This window comes from Eretmochelys imbricata, chromosome 7 (assembly GCF_965152235.1).
Source record: "Eretmochelys imbricata isolate rEreImb1 chromosome 7, rEreImb1.hap1, whole genome shotgun sequence".
In the NCBI taxonomy this organism is placed as follows: Eukaryota; Metazoa; Chordata; order Testudines; family Cheloniidae; genus Eretmochelys; species Eretmochelys imbricata.
In genome coordinates, this window is record NC_135578.1 from 95132671 (window position 1) to 95146527 (window position 13857).

General features: G+C 38.7%; 1 protein-coding gene across 1 annotated transcript in view; it reads left to right on the forward strand.

The window, feature by feature from the left end:
* Window positions 1-4008: 4008 nt before the first annotated feature.
* Window positions 4009-13857, forward strand: part of DNTT (DNA nucleotidylexotransferase) — a 153149-nt gene continuing 143300 nt past the window's right edge. The window contains exon 1 of the mRNA XM_077822708.1: window positions 4009-4211. Within this exon, the coding sequence (XP_077678834.1) occupies window positions 4009-4211 (203 nt within the window). The remainder of the gene's footprint in view (window positions 4212-13857) is intronic.

Genomic DNA, 13857 nt, shown 5'->3' on the forward strand with positions numbered 1-13857 from the left:
TGACATTTCCCCTACTTTTACTGCCTGGTTTTACATTGATTCTAACTGTATAGTTTTGACGAAGCTGGTGGCTTGCAGGCAATGTTTCAGTGAGAGAGGCCCATCAACTTGCATATGTGCTTATTTAATTGTATTTTGTATTTTCTGAAAACCATTAAAAATAATCTAGTTGCTTCCTCGTGAGAAGCAGACACAGCATGAACCCAAGGTTTGCAAGGTGATAAGCTATATTTAAGAATATACAAAGACTAGAACAATTGAAATGGTGGTACCTTGTAAGATAAAGAAAACATATGCAGCATAACCAACTAATGACCATTAAGATATACAGGACAAAAATAACATGAATGTATTATCCAGTTCATTGAGCTATGATGTCATTCTCAGAATAATTTACAAAATTAGGTAGGCAGGAATTCTGGACATGATATTTCACCACCAATGAATAAACAAATCCCAGGAGCCCAATCCAACTTCAGTACTCCTCACCATCACAGCCACACAGCACCCAATTCCTCCCATTGTTTCTTTCTATTTCCTGAATCCTACAATCTTTGGGGACCACAATGGATTGTGGGATGTATCGTGGCTCAATGGATGATTTTTTGGATGCCAAAAGGTTGAGAACCACTAGAGTTGACAATTATTTCTTACTCTACTTAAATGTAAAAAATAACTGGTAAGACCAAAATAATTAAAATATTTATTCTGGAAATATCTAATTTAGGGAGATGACATTTAACGTTAAATTTGATTTAGCAACTCATGAGATTAAATCCTTGCTTCTTATTTTTTGGCAAAGTAACCACAAATGTGACTGCCACCTGGATTGTTTTTTGCTTACTCCCAGTACATATTCCACCTTGTGAATTATCGTCAAGAAATATTTATATTGTAAAATTGTAGGGGAGTGGATTATTCAAGTGGGAGGTGAAAATCCAGTTAAATTCACAAGTTGTGTGTGGTAAAATTGGATCATTGACAGGCCTTTGCAGGACATTGATGCTGTGTTTATTAGACAAAGAAGAAAATAAATCTAATAAATAAATAGATACTCAAGCTCAGACATTTTTAACATTTCCTGGAGAAATGGTGAAATTAGAGTTCTCAATTATTCAAAAAATGTTGTCTTTTTACCCAAATGTGTTTGTTTCACAGGAAGTTAGGAAAAAGCTGGGTGTGTAATTTATTTAATTTCCTTCCTGCAATAGACTCTATATTTCAGCATAGCTCAAATCAAAAAGCCCAGTTTAACATGATCCATAATGTAATGAGGATTCAATTTGCCTTGTTGAAATAACGTCTATACTCTGGACCTGATTCTTCACTCACAGCCTGTCTACACTAGGAGCTAGGGGTGTGATTCCCAGCTCACGTATATGTTCTTGTGCTAGTGGCAAGCTAGAGCACTAAAAATAGTGTAGCCACGATAGCATCGGCAGCAACAGTCACAGCACAGGCTAGCCAGCTTGAGTACAAACCCACTTGAACTCCCTGGGTGCATACTTGGGGCAGCTAGTCCATGTTGCTGCTGCCTGTGTTAGCACATCTACACTACTGTTTTTAGTCACTAGCTCAGATGAGCAGTGGTTTGAATTTGCATTGAATCGCACGCCTAGCTTCTAGTATAGATGTTCTCTGTTTGCACTGGTTTCAGAGTAGCAGCCATGTTAGTCTGTATTCGCAAAAAGAAAAGGAGGACTTGTGGCACCTTAGAGACTAACCAATTTATCTGAGCATAAGCTTTCGTGAGCTACAGCTCACTTCATCGGATGCATTCAGTAGAAAATACAGTGGGGAGATTTATATACACAGAGAACATGAAACAATGGGTGTTACCATACACACTGTAACCAGAGTAATCACTTAAGGTGAGCTATTACCAGCAGGAGAGTCGGGGAGGGGGGGCATTTCCAGCAGTTGACAAGAACGTCTGAGGAACAGTGGGGGGTGGGGAATAAACATAGGAAAATAGTTTTACTTTGTGTAATGACCCATCCACCCCCAGTCTATATTCAAGCCCAAGTTAATTGTCTCCAGTTTGCAGAAGATTACCCAGAAGTCACCTACTACAGGACAGGCCCAACAAAGAAAATAACAGAACGCCACTAGCCATCATCTTCAGCCCCCAACTAAAACCTCTCCAACGCATCATCAAGGATCTACAACCTATCCTGAAGGACGACCCATCACTCTCACAGATCTTGGGAGGCAGGCCAGTCCTTGCTTACAGACAGTCCCCCAGCCTGAAGCAAATACTCACCAGTAACTACATACCACACAACAGAACCACTAACCCAGGAACCTATCCTTGCAACAAAGCCCGTTGCCAGCTGTGTCCACATATCTATTCAGGGGACACCATCATAGGGCCTAATCACATCAGCCACAATATCAGAGGCTTGTTCACCTGCACATCTACCAATGTGATATATGCCATCATGTGCCAGCAATGCCCCTTTGCCATGTACATTGGTCAAACTGGACAGTCCATGGGTGAGGACAAAGTCACAAAGTTCAGCTACCAGGTTTGCCATGACATTATCGGGAATACTGTTCCTGACGGCTTGTAGTCCATCTTTGTGTGGAATGTTGGTGTAGAGGGCTTCTACATCCATAGTGGCCAAGATGGTGTTTTCAGGATGGTGTTTTCACCGATGGATTGTAGTTTCCTCAGGAAGTCAGTGGTGCGTCGAAGATAGCTGGGAGTGCTGGTAGCGTAGGGCCTCAGGAGGGAGTCTACATAGCCAGACAATCCTGCTGTCAAGGTGCCAATGCCTGAGATGATGGGGTGGCCAGGATTTCCAGGTTTATGGATCTTGGGTAGCAGATAGAATACCCCAGGTCGGGGTTCCAGGGATGTGTCTGTGCAGATTTGTTTCATGTTCTCTATGTATATAGATCTCCCCACTGTATTTTCCACTGAATGCATCCGATGAAGTGAGCTGTAGCTCTCGAAAACTTATGCTCAAATAGATTTGTTAGTCTCTAAGGTGCCACAAGTCCTCCTTTTCAGTTTGCACTGGTACAGATGACTGCACAAGGTGTGGGGCAATGGGGAATAGTGCCTACAGTACAGGCCCTCTGTGTCCATAACGTAGTTTATTGAGGCTACTGGGATCCAGCAGCCCCACTCGGCACATAGTGGATAGGAAGTGCAGAGACAGTTCTGCAGTCCAGTGTAGCACCCCAGTGTAAGTACTGCAGAGAGTTTTGTACTGGCAATTTACTGGCACATTTAAAGGGTCTATAAAACTGTTCTCTAACGTTTTGCTATTAACTTCCTTCAAATTAAATTACCAAGGGATTAATTTTATTGTGATATTGTTTAAAGTGCTTTTCTTTGTTTGCTTTTTTAAAAAAAATTCCTTTTATGTCAAAGTTTTATGAAGTTAAAAATACAACCCCAGGAAGCAATTGTGCAAAAATACATAAACCAGAACAAGCCCCAAAGCTAATTGAATAGAAATAACAAGAGTGCCAAACAATATAAGCCATAATTGTGAGATATTAGTTAAACCTTTCCTCAGAAGCAGTTTCTAAATAAAAACAAGAATAATGATTATTTTAAATTTTCTTTTAAAGTTGGAGAAAATGTATATGACCACAAAATGGTGAAATAGAAAAAAAAAATTAAAATGAAAGTCAATGGAGCTATGCCAGGTTCTACCAGCTGAAGATCTGGCACAATATATTTAAATAATTTGTTATGAACAAAATTATCTGGATTAAGTCTTTAGAGGCAATGGCCACATTCAATACCAATGAATTTCAATACATATGCACCTGTCTGGAGAAGTTAAAATTCTTCCCACGTGTAAGTCAAAGAAGTATTCATAGTGCAAAGCAACTAATGTTTCTGTTCATGTAGCTTCTGTTTCTGATTTGAGAAGAGAAACAGAAGAAAATAACATCAATGGGTGGTGACATCAGATACAGCTATTGGCTGGCAGTGTGAATGTAAACTCACATTTAGACAGTCAAGTTGAAAAAATATTATTTTGCATCATGGATAAGATCAGAACTCCAAGCCTGTTCCCCCAGAGGAAAAAGCAGAAAGGGATGCATCCTCCAATTTCTCTCAGCAGTTGTGAAGTAAAGTTCAGTGAATTAGTAATTTTTATTATGGAGAGGAAAATGGGGGTGACTAGAAGGACATTCCTGATGGAGCTGGCAAGAAGAAAAGGTTTCAGGGTAGAAAATGAGTTAAGGTAGGAAAATCTTTATGTAAGCAAAAAATCATGTACAGTGATGATGCTTAAAAACTTGCTGATTACCTTAGATAACTAAATAAGATATGCTGACAGCTAACCTTAGTATGCGCTGTATTCAAGGTATTTCCTATAACAAAGCTTACAGAGGTACATGGGAATACTGCAGTTCTGAGGTAATCAGGTAAAATAGTGATGTTTTTCAGTAGCATCTCTGTCTGTACAACAAAGATTTTGATAAATGCATTTGTTCAAGTGACTCTGATTAACATTTTATTTATGTATTTGGTGTATAATCTTTATTCTTTCCAGTAAGTGATTATTTCATATTTAGTAGATAAATTCATGTTACCTCAAGGAAAGAAAATCCTAAGAGACAATAGGCAGCATACAAGCACAAGCAAATGTTCTAATCTTTGACCTCTAAGATCCATGGTTCAAATTTGTCTGTCTGTCGCGTTTAATGAGTTTGGACTTCTCAATGGACTTCTCTCCTATGGAAAATCAAATAAATTTAGGGTCTGATCCTGCAAGTGTTACTCACATGATTTACTCTTACTCATTTGTATAGTTTCATTGGAATCAGTGAGCCAGATTTTCAGTGGGTGCTATTTGCAACGCTCCATTGAAGCCAACCGAGCTATGTTGATTTACACCAACCAATGATTTGCTGGAATGTTTTGCCCATTGAAATCCAGTTATAGTTGGAATGAATCTAAATGTAGTGGCCTATTCCTGAAAAGAAAAGGAAGACGTTGAATATGCCTCTATAGAAACCATGAAAGATTGATAGGGAAATATTTCTCTCCAGTGTATCTGGTATTCCATTAAGTAATTCTTCCTCACTTGAACTGTCCTACTGAGTAACACACTTGGGAAGTGTTAGACATTGGCATATGCTTTGGGACAATCTGCCACCTCTGTGTAGAAAGGCCCAGTACTGGAGTAGCAGGGATGTTGCATCTGAGGATTAAGGTGTACCATGATTGGTAAATTTATGTAGGGGTGCTCACACGGCATCTGTTCTACCTCCACCATGCCTGCTTTTACTGAGTGCAGTCAGCCTCCAATTTCATGAACATTTAAGTTAAAGAAAATCAATTTTTGTTCATGTCTATATAAAATGCCTGATGAACAGAATATATACTAAGAACATGACTAGGGCTTCCCAATCTCAGCTCCTAAATACCCCTTGTCATACCCATTCTTGCAAACTGTTCAGATCTTGTGACCTTGAAAGGCGGAATCAGAAAAGGAAAAAAACTAGGGAATGTAAACAGTTTATAAAACAAAATACAGGCAGGTATGGCATGGAATTAGGCAGTTAATGTCTGATCTGAAACCCACTGAAATCAGTAGAAAAACTTCCTTTCACTTCCAAGGGCTTTGGCTCAGCACTCTGTTGAGGTGTATTTTAAAAGTTTTGGGTCTATTTGGGTTGTTGAGACAGAGTTTTCTTGCCAAAATTTCAAACTTTTTGAGAGGACACAGATTATACAACTTTTTTTTATCAAGAGTGGGCCAGTATGATTAAATTCAGTCCAGTTGCAACTGGAAAAAACAGAACTATAACTGTTGATTTTTGTTGTTGTCAAGAATGCTAGAGGAAACTCTAAATTTGTTACATTTTCTGCCAAGAATCAAGCACAGCTGTAGAGGTACCAGAGGAAACTGGTGCACAGCAACTAAACTGCTGCTGTGAGTATAATGATGGCAGAGTTCCCAGATCTGCAGCTTTGTATAAATAATCTGAATATTTTATATAAGGTGAAATAAACCACAGGAAGCAGAAGCTCTGTCTCTAACTGAATTTTTGTACACAAGTAAAAACAACAGTTTTAATTAAAGGAGAACCTAATAATAAAAATAATATTGCCCACTCAATAGACTCACCTAGATTTTTCATCTTTTAGAATAAATTGAGATAAGCAACTTTTCTGATGCTCTGCTCTACAAGTTGTGTGATATGAGAAAAGGGATTTTCTTTCACAGTGGAATTTTTTTAATTTACCTTTTCAAAAGACAGCTCACTGTACATTTAGTACATTGGAAGATCACACAACAACAGCACTTTAACAGGTGTAACTGCAGGCCTTGTGGACAGAACTAGCGCACTGAACTTAGTGAAGTCAATGGGTTATTGATGTGAATAAGGGCCCCGGGACTTGAACCATACTTAAGGATGTGGCATGCTAATCTCTTAAAAATCTGTTATGGAATCTTGCTCTGTGCTGAAACATATTAAGTCTTGAGCTGGAAGTGTGTACTCTCTACCCTTCCTTGAGAATTAAGTGGAGTTAGTACTAGTGTAAAGGTGCCTGCCTGCCTGAACTGGAGAGAGTCATGTTCTATTTTTCCATTGTCTTAGAGGTTTCGGGTTTCAGGCTCCAATCCACAGCTGTGCAGTGTACTAACCTGTCAATTGCTATATCCCACTCCAGGGTGACTGTATTTCAGTGGAGCTTTAGGGTATGTCTACACTACGAAATTAGGTTGAATTTATAGAAGTCGGTTTTCTAGAAATTGTTTTTATATAGTTGATTGTGTGTGTCCCCACACAAAATGCTCTAAGTGCATTAACTCAGTGGAGTTAAAGTAAGGAAATTGATTTTAAGAGCCCTTTAAGTCGAAAAAAAGGGCTTCGTCATGTGGACGGGTGCAGGGTTAAATCAATTTAATGCTGCTAAATTCGACCTCAACTTCTAGTGTAGACCATGGCTTAGAGTGGTTTCACTTACAATTTCCTACTAGTTTGATAAATATTTCCTCACATATTAGAGAATACCAGCAGGCCTGTTAGAGACTTTGACTGTTGGCAGCTTATGTGCTCAGGGTATAAATAGTTTGTAAAGCATTTTTTCAAGCAACTAGAGATCATATTTGGGTCCTCCTCCAACGCATTGCTGAACCTGGCCCCGTTCAAAAGGATCAAATCCGGCTGCCTCACTCTACCTGATGAAATCCCCGTTTACAGTATCCTCCTTCTTGACAAGTGCCAGTTACAGTGCTTATCTGAAAGCATCCAAATATCCAATTTCTTTGTGACTTTTGAACAATTTGCATGGTCCTTTGCCTTTTTATTATTAGTACTCATTATTTCTGACTCCCAGTAGATCAGAGAAAATGTGAATGTACTTTTGTGAGAGATGAGAACTTCAATAAAAGAGGAAATATCAGGAAATGGCTGGGAACTGGGGGAGGGGGAAAAGAGAGAAATTGATTAAAGCAAAAACCAGGGAACTAACAAGACAAGTGCCTAACTACATTCAATTTCTTGTTGCTCCCGTTGCCTTCACTTTTGCTTGTTTTCATTTTGATTGTGAGTTCTTCAGGGCTGTGTTTGAAGTGCTTAGCATGCTGCTGCTGCTGCTATACAAATAATCATAGTTGGCTACCTGCTTGGATATCCAGGGGATCAGCAGGGAAGTATGCTGCAAAGTGTGACTTCTTCCCTGCTCTGACCCTGTCCACCTTCAGCAGTGGCATGCTATGACATTTTTATTATGGCATGAAACAAGGTTTTAGATGACAGATACATAGATTGTAAGCAGTGTTATAGCCATGTCGGTCCTAGGATATTAGAGATACAAGATGGGTGAGGTAATATCTTTTATTGGACCATCTTCTATTGGTGAGAGAGACAAACTTTTGGGCTACACAGAACTTTTCTTCAGGTCTGGCTGGGAAAGGTACTCGGGATGCCACAGCTAAAGGAACTGCTAATGTATCTTCATAAGTGTTGCTGTAGAGGCACAGGAGAAACACAAACAAAGTAATTAAGTGTGGTCAAAATCCAATTTAGTGGGGACGCTGTGTCACCCTGCTCCTGCAACCTTGGATGCCTTATATGCCTTGCAGTAGTAGTTTCCATCTGGGCGACTCACAAACAGCCTTTCAGCATGCAAGCCACACCCTGAGCATGTGTGTGTGTGTGAGTGAAACTGCAGCCTGCCAGCCACACACTAGCTCTCACTGGCCTGGGTTATAATGCAGGGTGACCCTAACACACCCCCAGCCCCGGATCTTCCCTCAGAAATGTATGTTCTATACTGCTCAGCCCTCTCCTGGACAGTACAAATATATTAAGTCCATTATTCCTTTAAGGGAATAATATGCCAGTTTATTACCTTAAATAGTTACCCAGACTCTTCAATTTAAACAGATTGGATTAGATAAATTGTAAAACAAGTTGATTAACTGCAAAGAGATTTTAAGTGAGTCCGAGTAATGAGGCATAAAAATCAGAAATTGTTACAAGAAAAATAAAGATAAAATTCTTACTAGTGCTTAACTTAAGAAACTAAATTAGTTGCAAAGTAAACTTTTTCTCACCTCATGCTCCAGCAGATTACTGTCCAAACTTTCAGGTTGGGATCCCTGCCCCAGAGTTCAACGTCTGTTTCCTTTTATCTTCTCAGGGTATGGAGAATGAGGTGGACAGGGAGAGAGAGAGAGGAGTATCTTGAGGTGTTTGCCTCTGCTTTTTATAGTTCCAGTCCCTCTCTTGAAAAACATTTCTGACAGAGAACCAAGAGACAAAGAATCTCTGTGGAAGGATGTTCCTTGCTGTTTTTCTTCACCTGTTTGAACTTCCTTTGTTTCCCTTCCTGCTTGATCTTGTTTACTGCATAAATGCAAATTAAGGCAAGCACACATTCCTTTGCTTAGGACAGATCTGTTTGCTGACTTCTCTTTTAGCAGGGCTGCGGGGTTTGGAACATGTTAATAACATCATACAGCAAATCTTATAAGTTCACATACAATGTTGCCACATATATTTTATCAGGATAATACTGACCCACAAATTATGAGTTTTCAAATGATACATTACAAGGCATACCTTGTATAAAGATTATTACAGTAGGATGTAGGTGTGAATACAGGAGTGTATACTGGCACTGTCAGAAAACCTTTTGCCGAAGAAAATGACTGAGTGTCCCTATTTTCTGGATTTTGCACCACATTTTTAACAAGTTCAGTCAGAGTTTCTCTGATCTGCTTACAAGTTTGTGCATATCTTGATTGAAAATATTATGTACTAACTACTTATGCTAAACTATCTGTTCAATCTTATATTTAGCAGTGATGCTCTGAGTACCTTTCACAGACCTGAAGAAGAACTCTGTGCAGCTCGAAAGCTTGTCTCTCTCACCAACAAAGTGGGTCCAATAAAAGATATTACCTCACCCGGATAAAAATGTTTTTATCTAACATATATAGTGATTAATAAACCAAATATATTTGTTTTTGGCAAACACTAGGAGTCAAATATAATGAAAGCGGAGAATATACAAATATGTGATTCCATTCTTACATTTTTTGTTTTTTTTTAAGAAACTCCTTGGTGATCAAGTCCTAGGAATTTGGCAAGCTGTGCAGAAACATAAGCAGTTCTTTTTCAGTGGTCAGGAAAGCCAGCTGGACAAGCGTTTGCCACCCCTGGGTGTTGCATGTAAATGTCTTAATGCTCTTTAAAGTTGAAAAAGATCTTTCTGCCATGGCTGTAAAGTAGGGAATAGTCAGAAATATGGCAGACAATTTGCTGACCTCAGAGAAGCAAGTATGTAAATTCAGCATATAAATAGTTCTATACCAGTCAAATGCACCTTCTCCTTGCAGTTGTTGTGAATTGTATGCAGCACACAGTTTGAAATGCAATTGATTAATGTCAAAAATTCAGATAAGATGTTTCTCGAGATTTGAGAAAATCAACCCCAAAACGTGTCTGGAACTCTCATAAATCTTGTTGGATTCAGCAACTGGACTAACTGTTTGCTGACATTGTCAATAACCTCAAAGAGGAGACACTTATATGTCGCTTGGCTTTCTCTTGCTCTTTTTTCCCTGAGCTTCATGTGCAACTACCTCCGACACCTCTTTCCAAAACTCGCCAAAAGTTTATCGCCTTTGGCAAATTTGCTGTAATGTCTCACAAATCTGCTTAATACAAAATCCAATATCATATATCTTGGTTTGAAGAATGTCAAATTTCACTTCAGTCACTTCAAATATGTCACTGTAGAAGCAAAGGAGAAACAGAAACTGATCAGAATACCCTGGGTCAGAAAGAAGACTTAGCATCCCAATCTACTGGATTTTCCACCACATTTTTGAAAAGTTCAGTCAGAGCTTCTCTGCTCTGCTTAACAGTTTGTACAAGCCTTTGTAAAAACTCCACCTTGTGGTACAAACAGAAGGCAGCTTACATTGAACTATGTTTTGAAGAACTTCAGCCTGCTTTGAAGTTGAAGAGAAAAATGTAGATATTCCTTCTAAATTTCTGAAGTAAATCTGATATTCTCTGACACTGTTTGCTGCAAAACTGAGACCAAGATTTAAAACATGAGTGTAGCAATGAACAAAAAGTGCACGGGGGAACATCTCACAAACACAGTTTCCGAAGCCCACTTATGTCGCTTGCAATTACTGCCTCACCATCATATGTCTGACCTACCAACTTGTCTCCAAATTTAAACATCTGGCACACCGTCTCAATGTGCTGACAAAGGTCTGCTGCAGTTTGTTACTAGCATCAGTAAAAATAACTAAGCATTCTACAACACCCTCGTTCTTCATCGCGTAATGCAGTACAATCAAAAGCTGAGACTTATTGGCAATACAGTATCTGAAGTTTCATCAAGCAAACTAGCAAGAAAAGTTTGTGCTGCTAGTTCTGTCCTATTGTGGATGATTCAGTTGTACACTTGCCGGCCATAGCTACTTTTTTCTGTTGCACAGCCAGCCAGGAAATCAGTTGCCTGAATATTCATGTTGCCTAGGCAACATGATGCAACTTGGAGTATTGCATGCCTTCCCAGTGAAACAAAGACAGCCAAGGTGAACAGGCTGATTACATGTCAGGCTTTTGAGTGCTTCTAGAATAAAACATTTTTTTATGAATTATGGGGCATGCAATACATGCATTGCATACATAGATGGCAGTCCACGGACCACCGGGCCTTAATGTTTAAATCCTTTTGGAGCTCTGTCAGTGTCACGTTCTTGTGGGCTGCAGGAAGAGTGAGAAAATTCCAAACTTCTACATTCTGTTGGGAAGAACCACTTATCTGGGTCCCCTCCACTCATGGGAACAGAAGGGACAATTGAGGACTCTTGTTAGCATCTATGCATTATATTTTGATGAGTACCTATGATAGTTCCTTATGTGATGAAAAATGTAGCATCTCTCTCACATGCTCGGAACCATACTCAGAAATACAGTTGGCTAAACCCTGTTAAATTTTTGGAAATCAATCATAAACGGTTTTTTTGGTCTTTTTGTTGCCTCCCATACAGCAAAAACATATCTGTGTAACGATGAAATGGCTGAATAGAACACATAATCTCTGGAAGCTGAGGTAGTCATTCTTCATACTATGTCTGATAATTCTTTATCATGTACTTTGGAAACAGCAAGTAAAATTTTATTGTAGTGACTTTTCTGCTCCCCCATTTCTATGACATTCTAAAAATAACTATTGTATGGTATATTAGATAGTAAGCAACTTACATTATACGATGTGCAATGTAGCACAGTTGCCAATTTTCACACAGTAAACAAGCACCCTGACTTTCACAATAAACCAAAAATCAAGCTAATCCCATTTCAAAACAAGGCCATAACAAGCAATCCCTAAGAACCCCAACACTCTGTGACTAGATCCTCCCCAGCGTGCAGTCTGAGACTGTAGTGGACCTGCTATGCACCCCTGACTCTCTTCCCCCCCATTACCCCTGCTTTACCTTTGCCTCCCCTTGCCCCTGCTTGCCCAGAGCCGATCAAAAAAAAGAAGCTACAAGCCAAAAACTAGCCAACAAGCAACTCACAAGCCAATTAAGCCAAAAATAAGCCAATTTCCCCCCCCCCATGGGTTTGGCATGTCTGCTGCGTAGTTGTAGCTGTGTCAGTCCCAGGATATTAGAGAGAGAAGGTGGGTGAGGTAATATCTTTTACTGGACCCAGTGGTGAATTTAGCATTAGTGGAGTCCTGTGCTTAATTTTTGGGGCCCATCCCATGGGACCTAGCCAAGAAAAAGAACATTCTCTCTTATCTCCCCCACCCCCCATTTTTCATTCTTTTTTTCCTTCATCATCCTCCTATATTATAAGTAATAGGAAGTAAATTAAAATAAAGTGAGGTACCTTGATTGTTTTTGTAGTCTAATTTTTTTTATCACAGACCACTTGAAAAGTGCTGAGGGTCTCGGTGGACCACTTAATGATCTTTCCAAATATTGTTTGTACCATTAGCTAACTATTGTAAAGTGCTTTGGATAAGAGCGCTTTATTAAAAAAAAATCATAACCTTTTCTCAGTCCATCTGAATGGAGTTCTCGGACCACAGTTTGAGAACTTCTGGTCTAGATGAAAGCTTGCATTTGCATTGTGTAAAAATAAAAAGTATCGATGATGCATGAATGGAAAAATATGTTAACTTCCTCTAAAGAAACTTATTCCATTTGAAAAAAAAATTATTCACATAGCTTTTTTTTCTACACTTTTTCTTTCTACACAAAATCATCAATTAAGCCGTAAGTAATATTTTGTAAAAGGGCAGTTGCAATTGTCAATATTGCTGAACTTGTCAAATGTTTCTGACTCATCGTATTTTGCAAATAATTTTTAACTCGTTTCAATACAGAAAAAGAATGTTCACCAGACGCATTTGTGACACGTATTGTTAAATATTTTCAGAATGGTTTCTACATTTGGAAAGTTGCCTGCAAACTGTCATGTATAAATCTATACAAATCAACTGCTGATCTCGAAGCACAGACCTCATCATTTTCGATAAAATGAATGAAAGGTATCCTTTCATCTTCAAAAAGATTTGTTTATGTCCTCTTGGTAGAATTCACTTAATTTCTTACTGTAGTGGCTTTTAGCATTTTCTTCCATAACGTTCCGTTCTGTCAAAAAACACGCAAAATAAATCAACAGTTTTCTTTAGAGATTCACCTCTACTCTGCAAATGCACTATTACTGTGTCACAAATAACATTGACTGTTTCAAGGATGATCTTCTCTTTCCCTTTTTAAATTGATTTCATTGTCTCTAGTTTCATCAAAAAATAACTTCCTGGTTTTTTTACGCTTCTCATCAGATATATCAGAGGAACCTATATTTTCTGTTAAGTTAGTGTCTCTGCTTCCACCAAGCTATAGTCATTCCAAACTTCCATGACAAAACTTGTAACTGAGGCTAACAATTGTACAGCATTCAATAAATTTGTATCAACCTTTTGCAGTGATTTGCTGACAACATTAATTCTTTGAAGTAAATGGTTCCACAAAGGAGTAAAAACAGCAATATCATACTTTTCAAAATTTTCTGCTAAGGATTTTGCTTCAGTTTTCGCACATGGTTTTTCAGAATTTGATGTACCGATGTCTAATAAGATTTTCTTGATAACATCATAGCTCATTTTCAAAGCCAAAACAGCATCTGCACGAGCAGACCACCTGGTGTCACAAATTCTTTTGACTGTCAAATGTTTTTCATTTGCCTGCTCCAAGCGTGATGGTAGCATACTCCACCAATGTGTGGAAACTGGAAAAAAAGGCGTATGTGTTTTGAACAAAGTAAAAAAAAATGTGTAGCTCCCTCACAAGATTTGGCTGCAGATTAAATTTAAAGAATGTCTGG